The sequence below is a fragment of the Amborella trichopoda genome, chromosome 11, assembly GCF_054954075.1.
Source record: "Amborella trichopoda isolate Santa Cruz 75 chromosome 11, AtrichopodaSantaCruz75HAP2 v2.0, whole genome shotgun sequence".
Classification (NCBI taxonomy): Eukaryota; Viridiplantae; Streptophyta; class Magnoliopsida; order Amborellales; family Amborellaceae; genus Amborella; species Amborella trichopoda.
In genome coordinates this window covers 457,428-482,724 of record NC_142346.1, presented here as the reverse complement: position 1 = coordinate 482,724, position 25,297 = coordinate 457,428, and the positions used below count along the sequence as shown (strand labels likewise).

The 25,297-nt window shown below is 40.5% G+C and overlaps 1 protein-coding gene across 1 annotated transcript in view; it reads right to left on the bottom strand.

Annotated features, from left to right (window-relative positions):
• Positions 1-869: 869 nt before the first annotated feature.
• The window catches only part of LOC18441470 (AP-2 complex subunit alpha-1), a 41,708-nt gene continuing 17,280 nt past the window's right edge, over positions 870-25,297 (bottom strand). Inside the window, exons 11-27 of the mRNA XM_006851700.4 lie at positions 19,503-19,584; positions 19,235-19,323; positions 17,252-17,357; positions 17,044-17,109; positions 15,936-16,042; positions 15,724-15,828; positions 15,497-15,617; positions 15,183-15,356; positions 14,838-15,092; positions 3,435-3,515; positions 3,017-3,181; positions 2,826-2,912; positions 2,613-2,738; positions 1,999-2,079; positions 1,844-1,915; positions 1,648-1,727; positions 870-1,477 (exon numbers count right to left, since the gene is read on the bottom strand). Coding sequence (XP_006851762.1) covers positions 1,336-1,477; positions 1,648-1,727; positions 1,844-1,915; positions 1,999-2,079; positions 2,613-2,738; positions 2,826-2,912; positions 3,017-3,181; positions 3,435-3,515; positions 14,838-15,092; positions 15,183-15,356; positions 15,497-15,617; positions 15,724-15,828; positions 15,936-16,042; positions 17,044-17,109; positions 17,252-17,357; positions 19,235-19,323; positions 19,503-19,584 — 1,939 coding nt within the window. The 3' untranslated portion in view covers positions 870-1,335. The remainder of the gene's footprint in view (positions 1,478-1,647; positions 1,728-1,843; positions 1,916-1,998; positions 2,080-2,612; positions 2,739-2,825; positions 2,913-3,016; positions 3,182-3,434; positions 3,516-14,837; positions 15,093-15,182; positions 15,357-15,496; positions 15,618-15,723; positions 15,829-15,935; positions 16,043-17,043; positions 17,110-17,251; positions 17,358-19,234; positions 19,324-19,502; positions 19,585-25,297) is intronic.

Genomic DNA, 25,297 nt, shown 5'->3' with positions numbered 1-25,297 from the left:
TACACAGTAAAAGAGGTTTAAATTAATGTACCCTTATATAAACAGGTGCTGAGGTCATAATAGTAACACCCCACACCCTAATCACCACCACGTTGTGGTTTTCATTCCAACCACTAATATACACTATTACCTTCAAAAAGCCAACTCCTAATTTACTGGAAAAAAAAAAAACAGGTAAGGCTTTCCATTCCCACCACTCCCACTAATACTTTTATAAAGCTAACTCCTAATCTGCTTAATAAAACGGGCAGGGCTGTCTTCCCCACTGAAATACCCAAAAAAAATAAAAAACTTATATAAACTTTTCCCATTAAAAAATATTTGATGGTCTCATAGGACCAGCTTGTACATTTATTCTACAGTCAAATACCGGCAGTTGCTAGCTCCAAAACTCCAAAACCATCTTTATTCATCTCTAAGACAATTAAGAAACATGATTTGAAACTCAAAAATACTCTATATCAGTTTCCACATCAAGACTACTAGGGATCGTCCATTTTTCTCGCAACAAGCTGGGCTGGGCTGGGCCAGGCCCACCTTGGCCCTAAAGGAAGACATGGTTAAAGAGATCGAGAACCAAAACCGTGCATTCCACTTGCTAGAAAAACAGATTCCGGCCAGCCCCTTCCCAAAGGATTATCTAAACCTCATCACTTTTGCCAATTTATCAAACCCGGAGTCATACTACATACTACAAAACCTGAGCTTAATTATGCTGTCCCAAAGCTTGAACACCAAGCAGATATTAGAGAGGACAAGTATGAACAAAGGAGCAATATATATACGGGCTAATATAACAGATATTTCAAGATCAAAAGCAATAAATCCAGGAACCGGATCTGTCTGCATTGGCATTTCGATGCTTGCAATGACAAAGTAAAACTCATTCTAGTTTTTGCTTTTATTGAAAAAAATATGAGACTGATAGGATGGAAAACTATTACAATGGTTGTGAATCACACAATGGCCACTCCATTCCCAAACTTCAGATTACAGAGGAGATGACTGACCCCCAAAAAGAAACAAAGTAAAAAAGATGAACAAAAAAGGAAAAAGAAATGAAAAGATCAAATACCTACACGACACCCTCGCCAGGACACGTGAAAGCATGCCTGAAAGAATCTAGAAGCCCCGCCAAAAACCACTCAAAATACTAAACTCATTCCGTGGAGCTCACCTTTATCCCGAGAGCCCTTGCATCGTACCCATCCCCTTCTCCTATGCAATCCCTCAAAGTATAATACCTCTACTGAGAGAGATGCCTATAGGCGTCTGGGATATGATTGGTACAATCTTAAAAAACAACGCGCACACCAAATTACACACCATCTCTCCTCAAAGCAAGCCAGCAAGAATTGCCCCAGGGTCTGTGAATGAAGCATTTGAAACTGCTGGCTGTGATGGTGGTTGTGCTGGTAGAGGTGGGCCAGAGGCAACCGGGATGCTGACCAAGTGTTCTTTGATGAACTCCTTCAACCTGGCACAAAGTAACAGAAGAATTAAGGAACTCTCTCAAAGCTAGTGAAAGCAAAACCCCTCAATTTTGCTTTTTGTGATAATTTTCGCCACATAAGCTTGTAGCATCGAGCTCTTCGTTTCAACTCCAATAATCATTCCAAGGAAAAAGAGAAGTGATAGAAAACTTACTCAAATGTTAATGTTGGATCCCCCGACGCGATTGTCATCCGGAGCTGTGTCCGATCTGAAGGATCTGTCTCAACTCTTATCTGTAAATTCAAATAAAATGTTATGAGGTTGGGACTCAACAAATTAAAGGAAGTCAACAAATAACGATATGCTGGAACAGCTGTGAAGCACATGGGTAAATGTCTCAAAGGCTTACCAAACAAAGCATTGCTCGAGTAGTTTCTGAGAAAAAGGTAGTGCTGGCCACCAAATTGTTTGTGTTCGGGTCCTGAAAGAGGGGTTCGGACATCAGACTTTCTAGAACTTGAATCAGAGTAGAGCAATCCAGCAAAGTGGAGAAAAGTAACCCACCAATCCAGGAGAAACGGCCAAATGTAAGCTGTTGAATAAGCTCACCATATCGGGTAGAGACATGGGTTTTACACCTCTAACCTGCGCTCAGCACAATAGATGGGTTGAGTCGAATTCTCTATGGATTTAGCCATTGCACAGTGCAATACATTCATTCTCTCTTCTGTTTTTTTTAAGAGCAATTACACAATTATACAAACAAAATCTATACACAAGCAATCGGTGATCAGAAAGGCCAATGCCCTAGGGTGGCTGTCCTCATTGCGCTTAGAGCATCTCGCCAAGTGGGAGAATGCACGTCATAATTTGTGATAGAAGGGTACGCGTTTGCGCGACCCCTACTATTCTCAAAAAAAATCTATACAAAAGCAATAGTAACCTGTAAGTGCCCAGCATACGTCCATAATTCCTCAGAACTTGTGCCCATGATTTAACTAAAAGAAGGATTTTTTAAGTTCGTGAATCATACCCATCTCTAAAATAAGAATGTCAATATGTCTCCTAAATCACATTCTTTCATGCATTAATTTGAAAAGAACTCTTGGTATGCCACAGGAGAGCTATACAATCATGGTCAAGACCAATATGATCGTGCAAAAGAGGAAAGACGGTACCACTTCTTGGAGCTTCAAAGGTGGTCCTGAAAGTGATCTCCACTGTGGGAAAAACTCTTCAGCAGTCACTGATATAGGCTGCAGAAATTTATTCAAGACCGCTGGAAGCCGTAACTTCACATTGACCTAATTAAGAAAAAAATTACAAAGTTAATCACCTTCTCCACTCAATTTCAGAGATGAACAAATAGCAATTTCATACAGGTGACTTACCATTGCTGTACTGAATTTATAAGAAAGGTCAAGAACAGCTACTTCTCTACTCGCTCGAAGATTTACCAGTTCAAGAGGGCATTGTACCTAATTAAGGAAAGAGTACGGATGAGATACAGTTGGCATCTACAAACTGGTTTCAAGCCAATGAGAAAGGAAAGTTCGAGTGCAATAGCCATAGCCACACCAACCTGAGCTCTTGGAGGAATTATCTCGGGTACCAAAGAGAGCTCCATTTTCAAATGGGAAGGAGGCAATAGCACAGCTTGAACTGATGCTAGAGGGGATGTGTTTTTGTTTCCCAAGAAGAGAACGAAACGACCATGATGGGCATGCCACTCTGCCTTGATACCAATCTGCGATTGAAGTTGTCACGGTTATAACAGTATTATGAGTCATGAGAAGTTTATGGCATTGGATTCCCCCGCACAGCTAACCAAGTTTGGACAAAATGGGCTTTGTTATTAAAATTCTGATTAGTGAGACATGTGAAACTTTCTAAAGAATCATCCTTTTTTCCTTGTTGATCATTAAACTCTCTACAGACCCATGTCATCATTCATCTATATTAAAAAGATGAGTGCTTGGCAAGTTCAATAAGGAACAAACCTGAATGTAAGGGTCTTCATATAGCACACCGCTGTCTTTGAGACATAGCGCATTGAATCTTTCAGTAATATTCCCAATTGGCTGCAATGAATGCATGATATCAGTCAACTTGAAGTCAATGGCGTTAAAAACCATTCTGCAATAGTACACAGACATCCAACCAAAATGCAACAATAGCTATGGAGGTTAATGACACAAATGATGCAATCCCAGATCACAATCAGTAGTATATCTAACTGTTATCCATTCTCATCGCAATGGTAAGGTTTTCAGAGACATAAGTTACAATGTATAGCATAACACATATTACAGAATACAGCTACTTTTTTTTGGAGAGAAGGTTTTCCTTTATATTACTATCATGAGAAATTACAAACAAGCTTCTTATATAGTTACCAACCCACAAATGGGCTCAAAAATGTCACTGAAAGACAAAAATGCCCACCCCTCCAGGATTGAGAAAGAGTAATGACAAAAATTGGGTTGGATGCCCTTTTGTGCACAAGACCTTGGGCTCAGCTCGCTTCCATAGCACGTCATCTGGGCTCTCTAGGCCTCCTCATGTTTTTCTTTTTTGAAAGCTTCATGTATATCTTTTACTTTGGCGGTCTTATAAGCTTTTTTGTATATGATACACTGACTGTATTGTTCCAGTCCACCCCTTAGGGGGTGAACCTGGCTTCCTATCTTGTGTACATTTCTTACCCAGTTATACCGTGTTGGCCCCATGCCAAGTTTGGCAAGGGTGTCTCCTACCGTGTTGGCACCATGCCAAGTGTGTTGGAATGAAAATTGCAGCTATATACTAAAATAAAAAAAAATTGTTCCAATGTCCATGGACAGACAAATGATCTCGGAGCCCAGTTTATGACGTTCTTGGAGTCTCCTTCAGTTATTGGTGAGGAGCTCCAGGACTGGTCAAACGGTTTAAGTCAAGGAGAGCTAGTGCCTTTGTGTTGGTCAATGTTGCCATCCTATTTGCTTTCAAGTAGGAAGTAACGTGGCTGTTGTACTTGTCCAAAGATGCGCCAAGACCAGCCCTTCCTGGGTCACCGTAGAAGCATCTGTTAGTTTATTTGGCACAATGCCTGGTTCAGGAGTGAACCACTGAGAGGATCTTGTAATAGACATTGGACTGCATCTTGCAATGGGGTACCAGTTTTGTCAGAAATCCAAGGTTATGTAGCCCTTGAATTCCTTTTATATGGCTTCTGTCTTTTATGGTCTGAACTTGGGACTCCGAACCATCAAAGATTCGCCTGTTTCGCTCCAACATACAGTCCATACTAGGGTCGGTCAAGATGGAAGCTCACTATAAGAGCAAATCCAGCTTCGGAAGAGGGAATAAGAAAGAGATTGCAACCAGTTGCTGGATTGTCTCTGGGGTGTCCCATGCAAACCCAAATAACTGTAGAATGGAGGACCAGATCACGCTGTAGTCCGGCAAGGATGGAGTAAGTGGTTCATCAATTCGCACTCTCTTTACATGTTATACATTGGTTCAGTAAATGTATACCCCTTTCCGGAATTTGGTCCACCACAAGGGGCTTCCCATGTAACACAATCCAATTGAAAAACTGGATCTTAGGGAAGATTGAAGAGACCTTCCAAATAGGGGGTCTAAGTTTGAAGAGGCCTTCCAAATAGGGGGTCTCCAGATCCAGAACTAGTCGACCGCAGTTTCATCACAAATTGAATAGATCTAGCTCCACTGCTAGCCTGTCCTGTTTCAGTCGAACATTTGATCAGCGGACCATATGTATCTGATAGCAGAGGCAAAGATAAATTCGTCAGCAGAGATTTCAGCTGGGGTGTGCCAGGCTCTGCTGGCAATGGCTACAGTCAGAGTGCTTGGTCGAAGTTCTTCATAAAAAGATGATACTCAGAAGGTATCCGAAGCAGCTGGTTTCCACAGCATTTTGTCTGAACCTCAGCATGGGAGGAATTGGGAGTATGATAGGGAAAATAAAGCATCAAATTCCCAGAATTCAAAATTGGAGAGATCCCTTCTGAACCTAGGTGAATAAACCACACGACCACCCACATCATATAAATCAGAAACTATGTATTCCTGGTCAGTTGTCACCCTGAATAGGTTTGGAAATTGAACCTCCAAAAGCCTCTCTCCATGCCACCAGTCTTTCCAAAGTCGAATGTGATTCCCGGTTTTTGCCAATATTTGGACCCTGGTAGAAAAAGGCAGGTGAGTGATAGAATGCTCTTGCAGGAACCTAGCATTATGTAAACCTTTGGACAGCCAGCCGGAGTCATCACCACCATATTGTATTTGATAAATAACACTAAAGATGTTATTTAGTAATAATAGGAGAGAAACAAGGAACCAGTTAAGACTGATGACCAAGAAGTACCTCAAAGATATTATTTTCAATATTTTGGGTCGATAATCCATGAAGACATGAGAGATTGAGGAAGATGTTGCTCATAGAATTAGAACCGGATGGACAAAGTAGATATACACTTTTGGAGTACTATTTTTTTTGATGAAGGTTAACATTGTATTACTGAGAGAGGAGTGTACAAGAGAGAGAGGGCCAAGTTCACCCCCTAGGGGATGAACTAGAATGTATCATGTACAAAAAGGGCTTATAAGACCGCCCTAAGTAAAGTTTTACATAAAGCTTACAAAAAATCCAAAAAATGGGGGAGGGGGGGGGCTAAGCAAAGCATGTGAGGAGCGCTTCTGGAGTATTATATCATAGTTACATACCAATGAAATTGAAGGGGAAGACCAACCATGCTTTATGGGACGAAATGTTCAGTTGTCAAGAAACGACTTATCCATAGAATGAGTGTAGCGGAGATGAGGATGTTGAGATGGATGAGTGGCAAGACAATGAAGGATAAAATTCGAAATGAATGCATTCGAGGGAACTTAGGGGTAACTCCAATAAAAATCAATAAAATGAGGGAGATGGAGAGTAGACTTAGGTAGTCTGGTCATGTGCAATATCGACTTAGAAAAGTACCAGTTAGTAGAGGTGATTTGGTTCAAGTGGAAGGGCTCTAAAAGGGCAAGGGGAAGGAATAAAGAGACATGGATGGAAATAGTGAAAAAAGAAATGACTTATTATCTGACTGAGCGTATGGCCCTTGATAGAGCGGAATAGCAGACATGATTCGTATTGCCGATATCAAATAGTTGGGATAAGGCTCGGATGATGATGATGATATCAAAGTGTTTGAGCCGACCACACCTGGTTACTTAAGGTCGACAGATGCCAACACCATTTACCTAGGAGGGTAAGATTTTGGGTCTAAGGTTCTTAATTCCTAGACCTCCCCTTGTTCTGGTCTGGCAAATTTTTTCCCAAGCAATCAAATGGAATTTGTTGTTGGAGTCATCTCCTGACCAGAAGAACCTTCTCAGTAACTGTTCAATTCTAAAACTAACCACTACGAGCATGTGGAAGATGGACATTTGGTAGACCGGAATGAGGCAGTTCTATAGGTCATTCCTATAGGTCTATAGGTCATTCCTATTTGAGCTGATATCAAATAGTTGGGATAAGGCTCTATAGGTAGTTCTATGAGGCTCCAGAAAGTGGCAGTTCTATAGGTCATTCCTATGGACATTCCGAGGTTGGGAAATCACATTTTCTTTTGGCTCAACCAGTGGCTAGGTCACACCCCTCTAAGGCACAAATTCCCCTATCTCTTCTCTCTAGCTAGAGATCAAGGGGCAATGGTAGCTAATGAAATGCTCTCGGCCAGGTCCCTTTGATCCCAGTTTTCAGAAGGGTTCTAACCGACCAAGAAATTGAAAATTTTGCCACCTTAGCGACAGAACTTCAGGCTTGCTTCTTAGCACCTTCGTGTCCTGATCGTATTATTTGGTCTCAGTCACCAACAGGGACCCCCTCAGTTTCCTCGTTCTTCCGCAGCTTCTCACTTCCCCCAACCTTCCCTCTAGCTCCTGCCGCTGTCACTGCTCAAGCTTGGGCATCTTTTGCCCCGTCTAAAATCAAGATCTTCATGTGGTTGGCTCTCTCCCAGAGAGAACTCTAGTAGATCAATTGCAAAGAAGAGGAATTCTGATTCCTAATTGGTGTCATGTGTCTTGCAGCAGAAGAGACTAATAACCACTTCCCCTTTGCCTTAAATCTTTGGGGGGCAATTCTAAAACTCTTCAACGTGCAATGGGTGTTACCGACAGAGGTGATATCCATTCTTTCTTCCATCCGACCTTTCCCTTGGCATAAGGTAGGGATCCTTTTTTGGAAAACAATGATGGCTGCTACCCTGTGGACACTTTGGATCGGGCGCAACAACAGAATTTTTCGGGGGGAATTTTCACCTTGGCCCAAAGTTTTTAACAAGCTCAAGTCCACGACAATCTTCTGGACGACCAATCTCGGTTTTTAGCCAAGATTGGAGGAGTGTTCTTCAATTCCATTGCACGCATCTGCCGAAAGCCTCTAGATGGAAATCTCCACCCCTGGGACAGCTTAAGCTCAATTTCGACAGCTGTTCTCTTGGAAATCCCGGCCCGTCAGGCATAGGAGCCATCCTCAGAGACCACCTCGGTAATACTCTGGCAACTGTCTCCAAACATATCGGTAACGCCAACTCTATGGAGGCTTAAGTGTTAACACTCTTGGAAAGCATTAAACTCATCCAACCCCTCCACCTGCATTCTCTCATCGTGGTGGGAGGCTCCAAGAATACAATCTCTTGGGCTCAAAGTCTTTCTTCCTCCCCTCCTCCTTGGTTCGAGGCACACTTGTTTAACGAGATTGACTACCTTTGCAAGAATACATCCGTTGTCATACATGGAGGGACGAAAACCAGGAAGCTGACTCCCTAGCTAAAGAAGCAACAACAATGCCTAACTACTACAAGATTTTTTGCCTTTTTGGTTATTTTCGATTTTTCTTTGTGAATCGACCTGTTTTTCTAGGTTGTCCCTCACTGAAACTATCCCTCATTGCTTCTTAGTCCACAGTCTTTGTCTAGAGTTTCTTAGCACCTTCGCCCCCCGTCTCTGAACCATTGCCTGCCTTTTCTCCTTCCGTTAGTACTAGCCCTAGCCCCCCTTCTCTCCCAACCCTACCCTCCGACCTTTACCTTGTGGAACAGAGCCTTGCCTCTTCTGATGAGATGCTCGGTGAATCTCAGCCCCCAGGTGCAGAGGACGTACAAGATAATCCAAATGTCGGGTCTATTTCAGATGAATACAGGATGAGAACAATGTATAGGATCATGGGCTTTGAGCACAATGGACCTGAAGGACCTGCTCACAGATTCATCACGGCTGGCGCAAACAACAGACTGCAGGTAAGAACCAAAGGTTAAAGAGAGATTTGCAACCTTTTCTTTTCCTTCCCCTTCCCAAGAAAAGTTGTTGATTTCAGCCCTTCCCCTTCAATCCTTGGTCACCCGAGGAGGTCCTCCAGACTTTCCTCCTCCTCAGCTTTTATCGCTCCCAAATGAAGCTGCTCATTTGGAATACTAAAGGTCTCGGTCAGGACTCTAAGAAAGACGCAAAGCCTTTACCCTTAAACACTCACCAACTATCCTAGCCCTTCTTGAAACCAAATAACCTGAACCTGCCTGCCCTTAAGCTTGTTTGTCAGGTCTGGGGAAGGAGACCTTGCCAGTGGGTCTCTCAACCGTCTGATGGAGCCTCTTGAGGTATTTGGGTGATTTGGGACCCATCAAATCTTTCCCTCCTGTCTCATTTAGTAGGAGAATTCTCATTTACCCTCCTACTCTCATAAATATTTCAGATGGAACCCCTTGGAAATTTTTGACTATTTATGGCCCCAATTCTAACAGCTCCAGACAAAGATTGGGGACTGAGTTGATCACATAGCCTCCCTTCAACATCCCATTTGGTGTGTGGGGGGAGATTTTAATGTTGTCCGCTTGTCTCAGGAGAGGAACTCCTCGTCTTCTATCACCCAAGAAATGAGGGATTTCTCAGACTTTATTAACCGAAATCAGATGATTGATATCCCTCTCCAAGGCTGCAATTACACTTGGTCCAGCAATAGCTCTAACCCCACTCTCTCTAAACTTGATAGGTTCTTGATCTCTGCTAACTGGGAGGAATTTTTCCCTACTTTGCAATCTTTGGCCCTTCCCAAACCTACTTCGGACCACTATCCCATCATTCTCGCCACAAAAGCCCTCGACCCTTCCGTTTCGAACTTCACTGGCTTCTTGAGAAGGACCTCCCAGCTCTTGTTAAATCCTGATGGACTTCCTTTGATTCTCTGGTCTCGGGGAGAGTGGAATTTGTCCTTCAAAGGAAAATTCAGCTTCTCAAAGGTGCTCTCAAATCCTGAAGCAAAACCATCCTTGAGAATTTTGGGCAAATTAAGTCCTCTTTATTGGAGAACATCAAGACCCTTGACAATATTGAAGAGACCAGACCCTTAGACGTTTCTGAACTTGAGCTTGGGTCTAAGACTAAGATGGAGTACCTCGCAACCCTAAAAAAAGAAGAAATCTTCTGGTTTCAGAGGTCTAAGGTTACATGGTTGAAAGCAGTGGATCATAACACTAGCTTTTTTCACCGAATAGCAAACTGTCGGCGTAGAGATAACGCTATCTCGATGATAAAAGTCAGCAATTCTTACCTTACCCATGCGGATGATATTGAACAAGCCATCCTTCACTTCTTTCAGAACTTATACTCTGCTCCCTCTGAACCCAAACCCAGTTTGTCGACTCTAGACTTCCTTTCTCTCAATGATGACCAAGCAGCCTGGCTACAGCGACCTTTTTCTGAACTTGAGATTCTTAACGCGGTCAAAGCGCTAGCAAGTGACAAGGCCCCTAGGCCTGATGGTTTCCCGATTGCTCTCTTTAAGGAGTATTGGGGCGTAGTCAGTCAGGACTTTATCAAATTCTTCGAGGAATTCTTCCATAGGGGCATCCTAAATAAAGCCATGAATGCCACTTTCCTTTCCTTAATGCCCAAAAAAGGAGTTGAGGAAATTAAAGACTTTCGGCCTATCAACCTCCTAAACTCCTCCTACAAGATCCTGGCAAAGGTTTTAGCATCCAGGCTGCAACTTGTTTTGTCTTCTATCATTTCTCACTCTCAATCTGCCTTTGTCAAAGGTCGACAAATTTTTTATGGGGCTTTGGTGGCCCATGAATGTGTTCATTCTAGACACATATCAAAACTACCAGGCCTAATCTTTAAAATTGACTAGGAGAAGGCATACAACCATGTGGACTGGTCAGTTTTGGAAGCGACTATGGCCAGAATGGCTTTTGGGGAGAGATAGAGGAATTGGATATTGTTACTTGAACCCTCACTTTTCCATCCTCATTAATGGAGCGCCTGTTGGCTACTTCCCCTCATCTAGGGGTCTCAGGCAAGGAGATCCCCTCTCCCCTTTCCTCTTTGATATAGCGGCTGAAGTTTTTAGCCGATCTTTTGCTCGCGTCTACCAAGATGGCCTTATCACAGGTTTCGAATCTAGCAAACAAGGGCCAACGATCACTCACTTACAGTACACGGACGACACTTTAGTCTTCCTGAATGATACAGCTAGTGAAGTAAAAAACCTTAGATTTTTCTTACCTATTTCCAATCTGCTACTGGTTTCAAGATAAACATGGAAAAATCCTGCATGTTGGGGGAGCTTTATCACTTGACCAGATTGGGGATCTCATTTCAGATTGGGATTGTAAAGCACAAAACTTGCCTACTACCTACCTGGGCCTTCCCTTGGGTGTCGGTAAACCTAGAAAGCAGCTTTGGTCGTCCCCTGTGTTGGATAAGGTCGATCGTAGATTGGCCGGGTGGAAGGGTAGATACCTTTCCTTTGCAGGAAGAACCACCTTGATAAAAGCCACCTTAGCGAACTCCCCAATCTACCTCATGTCCCTTTACCATATGCCTGCTCAGGTGGCTAACCGCTTGAGCCAACTCATGATAAATTTCCTTTGGTCTGGGCAGGAAGACAAGAAGAGAAACCACCTGGTGACCTAGAATAAGGTTTGCCAACCAAAAGAGCAAGGAGGTCTTGAGATGAAGGTACCGCGCAAGTATATGCAGAGTTACTTGGGAAATGGGGGTGGCGCTTAGCCACTCAGCCGAATGCCCTTTGGGCGCAGGTCTTAAAACACAAAATACAAGACCCCACCTCAGAAATGGCTCCTTGATGGAGTTTAAGCCCATAATACCTCAGGGGCATGGAAGTCACTCTTGAATGTCCTGTCTTCTTTTAAGAAACATACTAGGTTCCACCCAAGGGAAGGGACGAGAGTTAAATTTTGGCTTGATCCATGGTTAGGGACTTCTCCCCTCCGTGAGGCCTTCCCTACTGTCTTCGCTCTGGCCCGAAACCAAGAGTCTTCTGTAGCACAAGAGCTTTGCAGCCTGGGAGGCCACAGAGTCTGGAATCCTTCCTTTAGAAGGAGCCTAATGAGGTCGAGCAATTAAAATCTAGGATGACCCCAATTTCCAAAATCTCATTTTCTCTATCTACCTTTATCGCGACGCTCCTACCAGGGCTTTTCCTTATCATATCAACAACTTCAAAAACAGAGAAAGTGGATTTGGACAAAGAATTACCATTTACACTGAGAATTATATCCCAAGAGCATAATCCTTCAGCAAATTCTGATATAACTAGTACCCTATCGATAATTGGTCTATTCTTTAACAAATTCTCATCATCAACTAGGATATCACTCTCGGAGTCATCAACAAATTCTGATATAACTAGTACCCTATCGATAATTGGTCTATTCTTTAACAAATTCTCATCATCAACTAGGATATCACTCTCGGAATCGTTGTCAATAAAACCCACAAAACCACCTAAAGGAAAGGCACTGATAGAGAAATCCACACTTTTGGCATTGACTTTCGCTAACACAAGACCGAAACCCACAACAAATCTACTCACATGGATACATTGAAGATATGCAGCCAAGAAATGGCCATTCTCATGGACTATGATATTGGCTGCCAAGCTAACACAAGACCAAAACCCACAACAAATATACACACATGGATTCCTTGAAGATATGCAGCCAAGAAATGGCCATTCTCATGGACAATGATAATGATTTCCAGCGACTTCGGAGCTCTCTGCACCCTCTCTATTTCTCTTCACAAGGAAATGATAATATAATTTGGACCTTAAACCCCCCGGGTAATTTCTCAGTGGCTTCATTCTACAAAAACCTCACCTCCCATCCCCCCCCTTCCGAAAACTTTTCTAGAATTTGGTCCACTATTGCACCACCCAAAGTTCAGGCCTTCAACTGGCTCGCCTTCTCTAGTAAAGCCCTCACAGTTGACCAACTTCAAAGAAGAGGACTGCCCATTCCGAATAGGTGTGTCTTGTGTGAATGCGAGGAGCAAACAAATCCCCATCTGCTCTTGCTTTGTGCATTCTCATCAGACCTATGGGGGAAGGTCTTACAACTCTTTGGCATACAAGGGTTACCCCACCCTCGGTACCAGCCCTCCTGTCCTCCAACCTTGAAGCAAGCTGGCCAAAGGCTGGTAGAATCCTGTGGAAAGCAACCTTAGTTGCTACCATTTGGCTACTTTGGTTGGAAAGAAACTCCATAATTTTTCGAGGAACAAAGCTTTCAGTTTCGACCATCTTTCAAAAGGTTATCACCCTGGTGACCTTTTGGGCATCCAACTTGAAGTTCTTTGCCGGTAGTCCTGGTTCCTTCTTCCTTTCCCATTGGGGAAATATCCTTCTTCACCAACCACCACGGGCAGCTAGGCCAAGTCTCTGGTTACCACAGAGCCAAGGTAGCATCAAACTTAATTTTGATGGGTGCTCCTTGGGGAACCCCGGCCCAGCAGGGGCTGGGGATGTTTTCCGAGACTTTGAAGGCAATATCCTCCTCAATTTCTCCGAATACCTCGGCTTCAGAGACTCTAACTTTGCGGAAGCCTCAGCCCTCCTCATTGACCTCAAAAAATGCAACTCATCCTGGGGCTCAAGCTTGATTGTGGAGGGTGATTCCAAGAATGTCATCTCTTGGGCCAGTAGGACTTGTGATCCTCCTTGGTGCTTGTTGCAAGTGTTTGACAAAGTTCAACAAATCTGCAGGGCTATGGACGTCTCATGGCAGCATACCTGGAGGATGTCCAACGACTTCATGGACCGGCTGGCGAAGGAGGGTGCTAGAAGACAGGGCAAGGCAGCCCACACTGGCTCCACTTCCTTGTTTGCTTTGGACCAGTGCACCCCTTGTAATTTTGTGGGCCATTTTGTTCTCATACTCTGTGTACGACAGAAGGGGGGCATTTTTATAAGCCCTTTCCTTATCTCTTTTTTTGTATATCTTTTATTGGAGGGGAAAGTCTTTTATTGTACAGGGGTTTTTCTCCCTTTTTAACAGGGGGTCCCGTCTAGTCGGTTCACCAGGAGCTACAAAACTTTGTACTTCCCTTTCTCAGCAATACAAACGTTAACATTTTCAAAAAAAAAAAAATCCATCATACTTTCAGTAATAAGACCACCCGTATTTTTCTCGAAGGACCACAATGCACCAGGTCTGGGAGTTCATAAGAAGTCAACCCTATATTGCATTGATACATAATTTATCAATGCAAGATGGAAAAGTTCTACCATAGGAGAACAAACAAAACATAATCCACAGAAGTTATAAAAGAAAGCTCAACAGAACCCATCGATTATAGATGCCTGTTACTATAACCTATGATCTCGAGTTTCAAATCTAGATTCTCAACTTACCATTCAAATCGAACAAGAAATCAGATCATACAAAACACTAAAGATAACAGATGACGTCAACCCATGAAATCCAACGTTTATCAGCTAATCCAAGCCATTTTGAATTGAAGAACAACTTGAAGAAGAAGCAGAAGAAATAGAATTGACATCCATCAAGAGCCTAAGAACATCAGTTTTTATTGAAGTTCTCTTGAACCCTGTTATAGGCCTCACAGCCATCAACAGGAAAAACATCCCAGGATAATTAGGGCATTGCAGCTAGTTCATCTGGAATAAAGATAAAGCCATGGTGAAAGATTGAAATGATAAACGCAACAAACAGAATGGATAGTGCAATTGAGACTCTTTTTTTTTGAAAATATGCGAATGGAATTTCACCAATATATCATAATGTTCTTTCAACAAGGCTTAGTGGGGAAGGGAACCAAGTCTAGTGAATTTCCTCTCGAAAGGCATTTAACAATTTATCTGAACCAGAAGAGATCATATATAAAGAAACTAATTAATTGAATTCGAGTTTCATCAGAAAGGTAAAGAATCATGTATTTAAGAAAAGATGGGAAGTAAATTTTCAAGTTACAACTCAGAATCCAATATGGTATGAATTTACCATTTTGAGTTTTTGACTCGCCAAATGCGAGTTTGGAAACATGACTAGCATGGTAGAAAATATTCAATCTCAATAAAATCATACCTGCACTGAATTTGACTGTTCCTCAACAGTTGTCAGGGCTAAAGCACCCACAGCATCGGGACCAGACTCCAATCCCGGCATCAGATTTTGCTCACTTGAAACACTAGCAGCAGTAGGGCCTTCAATAGCAAGTGGACTAAGAAGATCACCAAGGAGGTCAGCAGAAGGAGGGGCAGCAACAGGAGCAGGTTGAGGATCCATGAGGACCATGGCTCCATTAGCATGAATCAATTCTTGATCAGCCAAATTAGTATCCTGCAATTCTCCTAGTGTCAATCAGAAGCTCCAGACACTAACATTACTTCTGGTTTGTATTCAGAAAAACAATAAGAATGTTTTACTCACATTAGCATGCTGCATGCTCGGCATCTTGACAAGACCAACAGACAGAGGTCCGTTAGCCGGAGGCTGGTCAGTTACAACCAAGGCATTTGAAGTCTGCTGTTGGGTTCGCATTTTGATAGCACTTTGCTCAGCAGTGTCAACTTCAGTATCTTCTGCTCTCTTAAGCAAAGCAGACTGTTTTCAACAAAATTGATATAGTCAATGCTCTCAGTAAAATAAACAGTTACCTGTACTTCGTAAATCAAACAAAAACCGCAATACCTAGTGAAACTATTGCACAGTTATATTTCAGAAAGTAGCTTAGCAAGGGGTACCTGTCGCTCAGGGAACTTAGGCATTTCAGCTAATATGTCCATTAGTGCCGCACCTTTACGACTAAGAGCAAAATATTCAACAGCTCGCTGCTGAATCTCTACATCAATGAAACTCTCGTACCTGGCAGAGATGCACAGTTGCATTTGACATTTATGAAAATGCAAAGGAAAAAAAAGTTCATTATCATCCAACAGATACTAGAAACAAATTGAACCATCATCCTCACTTGTTGAATATTGTCCAGATTTGATCCTGCAATTCTGGATCTGGAGGCTGAGTGTGCATCAAGATCTTAGCATAGGTTGAAAGAATAAGAGGGACCGTAGAAGTCCTGCAAGAGAACAAGAACATTAGACAAGAAGATTTGCCCTCCAGAGAAAGTAAATGGGAAGATGCAGATCACAATTGTTTAGGAAGTATAAAGGGTGTATCACTTACGACACAGTGGGGAGCTTATCATTTATCATAGCAAAAATTTCCTTAGGGCTAAAGCCAGGCCTTCTAGCTAAAAGATGGCTATACTCTCCCAGAAGATAAGAGCTCACCTGCATGCAATTACTCACAGTCAAAACATATAAGAATATAATGCTTTACAGTTTAAAGAACCAGCAAGTCAATGGAACATGAAATTGAAACTTCTTGCTGTCCCAGCTATTTCAGTAAATTATGCCTGCATATCTATGAGCGAAATAATTATCAAACATATTATGAAAGACTTCCCGTAATTTCTGTGAGCTCAAACTTAGTGAAAAATGAGGCTCAAGATAATTCAATAAAGGGAATGAACTGGATGCCAATCTGGTAGTGCTCCCGGTGTAATGGAAGCCTGGTCGGAGTGTAGATTCAATGAGGTGGAGATCATGACTGTGGTTTTCACACTTGGGAGGAATAGGATCTCAGGTCTCACTTGGATACATGAGCGCATTCTTGAATTTTGTAGAAGATAGAAAATAGGGATATTCTCAAGCCTCTCCAGAAGTACTATGCAGGTGAGATCTAGACAATCTCCAATGATACCTTCATATCGATTCCAAGTGAAAGTGGTTAGAGCTATAAAAGCTTTAAGCCCCACTAATCAGGTAGGCGACGATCCTAGCTAACATGCTAGCCATGAGGCTGAGAACAATTTGGGCACACATGGTTGTCCCCTCTCAAGGAGCTTCATCTGGGGGAAAAAGATCGTAGTAGTGGACTGGTTGCCCACAAATGCTTCAACTCAAGATGACATGGAAGAGAGGCCAAGACTGAGATAATGAAAAAGAAAACCATATAGACACATCCAATATTTATTAGTTGCTCAGATGGAAGGGCTTCAGAGGCAGTTCTTGATTACTATCCCCTTCGGTGCCCTGATTAGAAAGCGACTAAAGTTCTTATTCCTATGCAAATGTGTACAGAAGTTTTGCTTTTCCTACTAAGTTCTGAAACCTCGTTCTAAAAACATCCTTAGACAATAAAAAGAAAAAATAAAGAGCAAACTGGAAAGTTACCAAGGTAAAGGGAAAAAACTAAAAACTGGTCTGAAATGATGGTGGAAATGACAGACCTTGACCATTGTCTCATGCACCGCAGGTTTATCAAGGAACTCTCTAGCTTTTGCTGCTGCATATGGCTGCAAAGATAGATATTGACTAGTTCATGAGAAATATCAAAATAGCTTTGAACGAGAGGGAAATCATGAAAGAAATTCATCAGAAAAAATCATGAAAAAAGTTTTAGATAAGAACGAGAAGTAAATGCCATGGCACAGACACCTGCAAATCTTCATTGTTTGTGACAAACTGGACCACCCGGTACCATATGTCATCACTAACAAAATCACCTGCCTTATCAATCAGCTGAAGAATCACATCAACATACCTACAACAGAAAAACAAGTGAGATATCTGCCACAAGATGAACTTCCAAAAAGTAAAAAAACAGAGCTTTCCATGCATTATGATCTAGAAGTTATTCACAACCATGTTACATTGAAGGCCCAAAAAGACTTCAATCAATTTTAGTGGGACACACCAGAGGAAGAAATAGTTGCCGAGCTGACAACAATCATTCCATTCTACAGGACACCAAAGAACTAGGCAATGTATACGAGCTTAGCCATAGGTATTCACAAGCATGCTGTATAAGAAACAGAGGAGATACTAATCTCTTTTATTTAAATTTGGCATGGAAGCTAACGCAAGTCAAAAAACACACCAGAGGAAACAAGGTGACAACTTAGGTGAAAACATGTTAACCACCCTCCATTTTCCACCCCGTGCCTCTTTTGCCTGTCTGATCCAAAGTTCTCTGCACTTGAACATGTAAATACCCCTCCATACAACCAAAAGATTCATCCTCTCACTTTAGGAATTATTTTATTCACCAATAGACAAGATCATGGTCAAGATCTTGCACACACGACTCACCCAGTCGACTTGTCTAAGGGCCATATCTGTTCAAAAGCTTCACACCTTCTGAAGTCCTCTTCTGATGGGTTCCTCGGCTCCACTTCAAAAATCAACATCACAAACAAGATACTGGGCAAAACCATCACCAGGGGCTACTAAAAGGCCCAGAGGGGAAAGTTGCCCTCTTTACCACCTCCAACCACTCTTCGAAGAACCAAATCAAGAAATGAACTAGTCCAAGTAAGTAATCTCTCTCAAGATGGGTGGGAGAGGGAGGAGAAGGAGGAAAGCAACATCTCTTCCTTCTCAAAAGGCCTCTCCAACTCCAAAATGGTTGACTCTTAAAATTCAGTTGCTTTAGCAGATCAAAAGGAACCCTACTCAAAGAAGCCCAAGCTTGTCCGCCTTAACCAAAAAAACGAAATTTTGCCTAGGACAAGCACACATCAACTTACAGAGAAAACCATATTATGGACTCATTAAAATAATATCTACTAAGCCTCATCCCGAGCAAATCAAGGCCGAAACCATTACCTTAAATGAATAAATAGATTTATATGAGGGTGTATGTGTGCATGCATGCATGCATGCATGTACTTGTTTATATGTTTATATGTCTTTGAAGTTATTCTCTCATTATATTGCAGATTAAAAAATAAATGCTTCTCAATATTTGTCTCAATTGCTAGAATGCAGGCTCAAAACCCAAGGTTCCCAATGAGAATGCGTGCAGCAGAAGCAAAATAAAACTCACCCTTTACAGTAAAGATGATTATAGTTCTTGTTCAATGCATAAACTTGAGTGGAGAAGTATTGTTTTTTCAGAAATTGATGTAACTAAAGTAACTACTCTCTTTCAAAAGAGAGGACCACTTTCCCCAATGTCTCACTTGGGAGCAGTGATTCGCTGTTAACTTGGGACATCAGACTTCTTTTTCTCTTCTTTTCTTTTTTTTTTCTTATTTTGATAGATGACTTGGAAATGAGATACCTAATCACTGATATTTAATTCTAGATCAACCAATATCATTACAAATAGAGAAGAACAACATCAAGCTTCATGAAAAACACAATCTCAAATATAGAAAATAGTGATGTTTGATACAAGGCTTTCAGTGAAGGGCAGAAAACTAATTTTCAATCAGAAAATCGAGCAAATGCACACAACCATCGCAGAAAAGAACAAAGACAAGTCCCCACAATGTTGGGCCATCCTTAAAATACAGTAGCTTTCCTAAATACAATGTCTCAGAAGCAACACCTAAAATCTAGCTAATACAGCATGAACATCTCTAGTCTAGACTCTAGAATAATAGAGCCTGTGAAAAAGGAAGACTTCTATCTTACCATGACAAATCTGGAGCAAATTTTTCTGCAAGAATTGCAGCTTTTAAAGCCAGCTCCTCGCGCATCACAAAGTCTGCTGTGCTGAGATACTGAGTAAGAAGCAAGGAACAATCAATAATAGCACTCCAAAAATTACCAAAAAGAAAGTTTATTCAATTCCTGCTAATCAATATCATAAAATACAAACACAATAGCCCGAAAAAGAGCAAGCTTATTCCCCAAAAAAGAACATAAAACAAAACTGCAGTTTTTTAGCATTTCAAGGCACCTGCAATAGCTCCTCGACTATGTCCTTGGCATTGGTAACATCACACATGCCATACAACAAATCAAGTGCCCGTCTACGGATGCTGCAGAAACAGGCACCAAAAGAACACAGATTATTGAATTGCATACATTACAAACACAAACGTTGCATAGGCAAGATTACAGGAGCACGAGGACGAAAGATAAATGCCACATAGAAAAGATCTGAATCACTATATATGTCACCCTCATGCATAAATAGAGATTGGGAAACATACATGTAAATGTAGAACTCTTTGTTTCTCAGTGAAAATTGACTATATTGTATAACAGAAACAGCAAATTTCATAGCTCTGTGCCCCATACAATTTTAAACATTCAGGACAGTTTTTACAACGAAGGAAAGCAAATTTCATAGCTCTGTCCTCCATACAATTTTGAACATTCGGCTATGTATCATTTGGATGAAGTAAGCAGCTCATACTCATCCACACTCCACACTACAGCAAGAATATATTTTAGCGAGACACTTACTGTGGATGAAGTATCTCCTGTTTGTTCAGTTAGACACCCCTCCGATGAGGATTTTCAAACAAATATGTGCCTAGCATGTAGGGCTGCCTATAGGCATGGCTCAGCCAGGCTATTGTTAACCCAGGCTCGGTCTGAATGGGTTTGGAGTACGACTAGGCCCAGTGCAGGTCTCAAATATTTGTAGAAGGGCCAGGCCCATTAACAAACAGGGCGGATAAAACCAGCCTGGAAAAAGGACAGGGCAATGGCAAGGGCCCAAGGGAGGATCTGATCTAATTGGTAGCATCACGCAACATGTCTATCATAGGGGGAAGAAAAAGGATTTTGATATGCAAGACACTTTGTCAATATACAAACTTGGAGCGTCTAAGAGAGACTCCGAGTCTCAAAAAAATAGTGACGACATGCGTGGGTACACTATATATATATCTATATATATATAGGAAAATTCTTCCCAACTACTATAGGTGAAAGTGAACAGTGATTCTCCTACCCTCATCACTGTCCAAAGTTCATCGCACGGTCACGATTGTCCAATAGTGTTTCATTTTTCATTTTTCATTTTCTTTCTACAAATTGGAATGATCTGAAATTTGGAGCACGTGTACATCTTAGTGAGGCGCACCTAATAAAAATATAAACAAAATAATTTGCGAAAAATATTTTGACCAAAATACCCCTGAAATTTTTCGGGGGTATTTTGATTAATTTATTCATGTAAAATATTTTTTTGATATTTTTTGTGACCATGCGATGAACAATGAAACACTACCAGACAATCATGATTTGTAGAAAAAAAATATGAAAATGAAACACTACCGGACAATCGTGACCGTATATATATATATATATATATAAAGAACACTACGCAACGCCTATAGGGAAAAATGAACAGTGATTTTGCCGACCCTCATCACTGTCCAAAGTTCATAACACGATCACGATTGTCCGGTAGTGTTTTATTTTTCCTTTTTTTTTCTACAAATCGGAATGACCTGAAATTTGGAGTGTGTATTCATCAAAAATAAGGGAATCTTTGAAAAATATAAAAAAAAAATTACATGAAAAAATTGACCAAAATACCCTTGAAATGTTTCGGAGGTATTTTGGTCAATTTTTTTAACGGATAATTTTCTTTTTATTTTTATTAAATGCGCCTCGATAAGATGTACATACCCTAAAAATTTCAGGTCATTCTAATTTCTAGAAAAAAATGAAAAATGAAATACTACCGTACAATTGTAACCGCACGATGAAATTTGGTCGGTGATGAAAGTAAGCGAAATCACTATTCATTTTTGCCTATAGGAGTTGGGAAGCCTTTTCCTATATATATATATATATATGGAAAAAGCTCCTGTGAGCCCATGGGGAACATTGTAAGCCCAATGGCCCAGATTGAATTCGGACCAATCCAATGATCACAATTGTATTTTGTAATTGAATTTTAATATTTTTTTCTACACATCCAAATTACTTGAAATTGAAGCGTCTATTCTTCAAGACTATTAGAATCTAATAAAAATATAATAAAAATAATTTGCATAAATTAAATTGATCAAAATACCCCTCAAAAGCTTCGGTATATTTTGGTCAATTTATTTTATGTGAATTATTTTTTTAATATTTTTATTAGGTGCACCTTGATGAGAAGAGGTTATGCACCAAATTTCATGATATTTGGATTTATATAAAAAATATTAAAATTATATTACCAATATACAGTCTTGACCATCAGAACGGCCCAAATTCAATCTGGACATTGGGCTTATACTATTCCATGAGCTAGTGGGCTCACCCTACATCTTCCTCTCTCTCTCTCTCTCTCTCTCTCTCTCTCTCTCTCTCTCTATATATATATATATATATATATAACGAAGGCACTACGCAATGCCTATAGGCGAAAATGAACAGTGTTTTTTCAGACGGTGAGGATTAAAAAATCGCCACGAACCTAGCATGTCCGTGGTGGTAAAAAAAAACACGTGGAACCACCACGGATATGGCGTCGTCCGTTGCGATTTTGTTTGATAAACCGCCATGGACATGCAATGTCCGTGGCAGGGCGAAACACTGCTCAAAATCACCTATAGGCATTTTTAAGACTTTTCCATATATATATATATATATATACACACACACACATATATATATTGATTTATTTTTTTTATTAATATATCTAAACACTCATTTTGTTATACTATATATTTTAGATATAAAGTGTATATACTCCACAAGACTTTATTGTATTTTTTATAGCATACAGTGCTCTTAAACTTTGTAATTTTTATTTTAAAAAAATGTGCTGAAGTGTCACGCTAGGTCTGAATTTGTGGATGTTGTGTCGGGCATCTCTGGCTCCTATTGATGTTCAGGTAACATCGGCAGAAATGCCTCTTGAACTTTCTATGTTGTGATCAATTTGATCAATAGAATGAAGGCAGCACCTAAAATACACCATTCACAGTTGAATGACAACCCCAGTTATATGGATCCTGACGTTTCAGCAATAACATTGAGGTTATGAAAGACGATCAAAGTAGAAAAATACAAGGTATGGTTGGTTGTATTAGGAGCATTCGCACATATGTGGCTGACAGTACTACCGGACAATGCTACCTAACAGATAGTCTACAGTCCAAAGTCACCAAGATCCCTAGGGACAAGGTAATTGTGTTTTTGTAATATGCTGCCCACCAGCTGATTGAGCCAAATGACATTTAATGCTGAAATTTCATGGTTGTAGCCAAAAACATTTAATCGTTAATTGTCATGACTGGAGATATGTTATTTTATTGTTATTGTTATTTATTATTTTCTTGTCTTTTGGGTTTGGGTGCTAGTATGAGAAGGGCTTATCTCCAAAATTTGGGGTCCAAATTTTATCTGCTCTTGGTGCACACAAATCTTTTTCCATGCATATTCACACACTGCATTGTTAATAGATTTGCTTCAGAGACCTTTTTGTTTTGTCTACATAAGGGAAGCTCTTCGGCACTTCGGCCGTTTTTAGGGAAGTCTTCCAGTGTATTTTTTGGCAAAATAAAAATTTAGATAAATATGTATCACTTGGAGTTTTCAAAAAACGGTCTAAGAAGAGTGAAAACGGTCTAAGAAGAGCGAGGACCTTAAACTTTCCCTTAACCCAATCCAAGCCAAAAGGAGATGAATTGTGAAGCATCCAACGTAAAATTTTGCCAAAACTTTCCATGATTTCTAAACCTACATTACCGGCTTATGCTAGGGTGTTCTCCGTAAGCGACACGCTATACCGAAACCCAAGTACATTGATAAATGAGCAAAGGTTAGCTAGGGCATTCCCCAGAAGCGACGCGCCACAGCACTGCCTAGTTGTGATAAAAATAGGCAAGCGTTCCCGTGACATTTTGGACGAGCGGAGGTAATGTAGAAATACTTACAAGTAAAAGTATAAACTTGGTGAATATAATGAGACGAATGAGGGTTAACATAGTTTGTTTAAAAGAAACTGAGTGCAAAAGGAAAAAAGCGAAGGGAAGAGATGGGTATAAACTTTGGTATAAAAGAAGGATAATAATAGAAATGGTGTAAGTAATAATAGACAAAGTTTTAAAAGACAAAAGTAGTTAAAGTCATCAAGAGAGTAGGTGATACGCTCCTATTAGTTAAAATTGTATTAGAAGAAGAGATAAAGAACGTAATTAGTGCTTGTGCACCACAAGTAGGACTAGATAAAATTAAGAGACAATTCTGAGAGGACATGGATAGATTAGTCCAAGACATACCAAATGGAGAGAGAACCATTTTAGGAGGGGACTGAAATAATCATGTTGGGAAGGATAGTAGAGGATATGACGAGGTACATGGGGGATATGGATTTGGTCAAAGAAATGAGATGGATGAGGCTCTTCTAAATTTTGTTATGGCCCGCAACGTAGCAATAGCAAACACTTACTTTAAAAAGTGAAATGAACATTTAGTAACATATAAAAGTAGATCATATAAAAGCCAAATAGCTTTCTAGTTAATAAGGTAGATTGACCATCATGTAAAAACTGTAAGGTTATCCCAAGAGAGAGCTTGACTACACAGCATAAGCTCGTTGTTATGGACGCCTGCATGAAGAGATGGAAGAGAAAGGGTGAAATTAATAGGTGTTCAAGAGCTAGGTGGTAGAATTTTAAAAATGAGAAAATAGACTTAATTAGTGTTAAATCAGTTAAAGAAGGAAAATGAAACTCTGAACATGAGGTCAATGTTATGTGGAATGAGATGACTGGCCATATTAAGAAAGTGGCAAAAGAAGTTTTAGGAGAAACTAAAGAGAAAAAAAATCGATAAGCAAACTTAGTGGTGGAGTGATGAGGTTCAAAACGCCATTAGCCAAAAAAGATCATATTATAAAACTTGACAATGCAATGGAAATGATCACAATTTAGAAGAACATAAAAATGCTAAGAAAAATTCTAAACAAATAGTAAGTCAGGCTAAACTTAAGGCAGATAATCCATACAGTAAACTGGTAACAAGAAAAGGTGAAAATGATGTCTTCAAATTAACAAAAATAAAAGAAAAATAGCGTAGGGATCTAAACCATATTAAATGCATTAAGAGTGAGGATCATAGGATCTTGGTGAAGGATAAAGAAGTCAACGAATGGTGGAGAGTTTATTTTTAATATTACTAAATCACGAACACAATGAGAACACAGTGGTAGAAGGAACCGTTGGCACAAATGAGGGAAGAGGTCATAGATACATTCATAGGATTAGAATATAAGTGAAAGAAGCTTTGAAGAAGATGAAGATAGGAAATGCTTTAGGACCAAATGGTATCCCTATAGAGGTTTGGAAACGCAGGGGGAGATCAGCATTGACTGGCTGACCAAGCTATTCAACAAGGTGTTGAAAACAATGAAAATGTCAAATGGTACCTAGTCACAAGAACAATGGAGACATACGTAATTGTGCGAACTATTGAGGGATCAAACTTATGAGCTACATTATGAAGTTGTGGGAGAAAGTGATTAAGCAACGACTACAACATGAAACAAGTGTATCAGAAAGCCAATTCGATTTTGTGTCAGGGCGGACAACAATTAAGGCTATTTTCCTACTTAGACAACTGATTGAGAAGTTTAGGGCGACGAAAAAGACCTCGACATGGTCATTATTGATCTAGAGAAAACTAATGAAATAGTACCTCGAGATTTAATTTGGTGGGTGTTGGAAAACAAAAGAGTTTCCAAATATTATATTGACAGTGAGAGATATGTAGAAGGGAGCATTAACTAGTATGCAAACA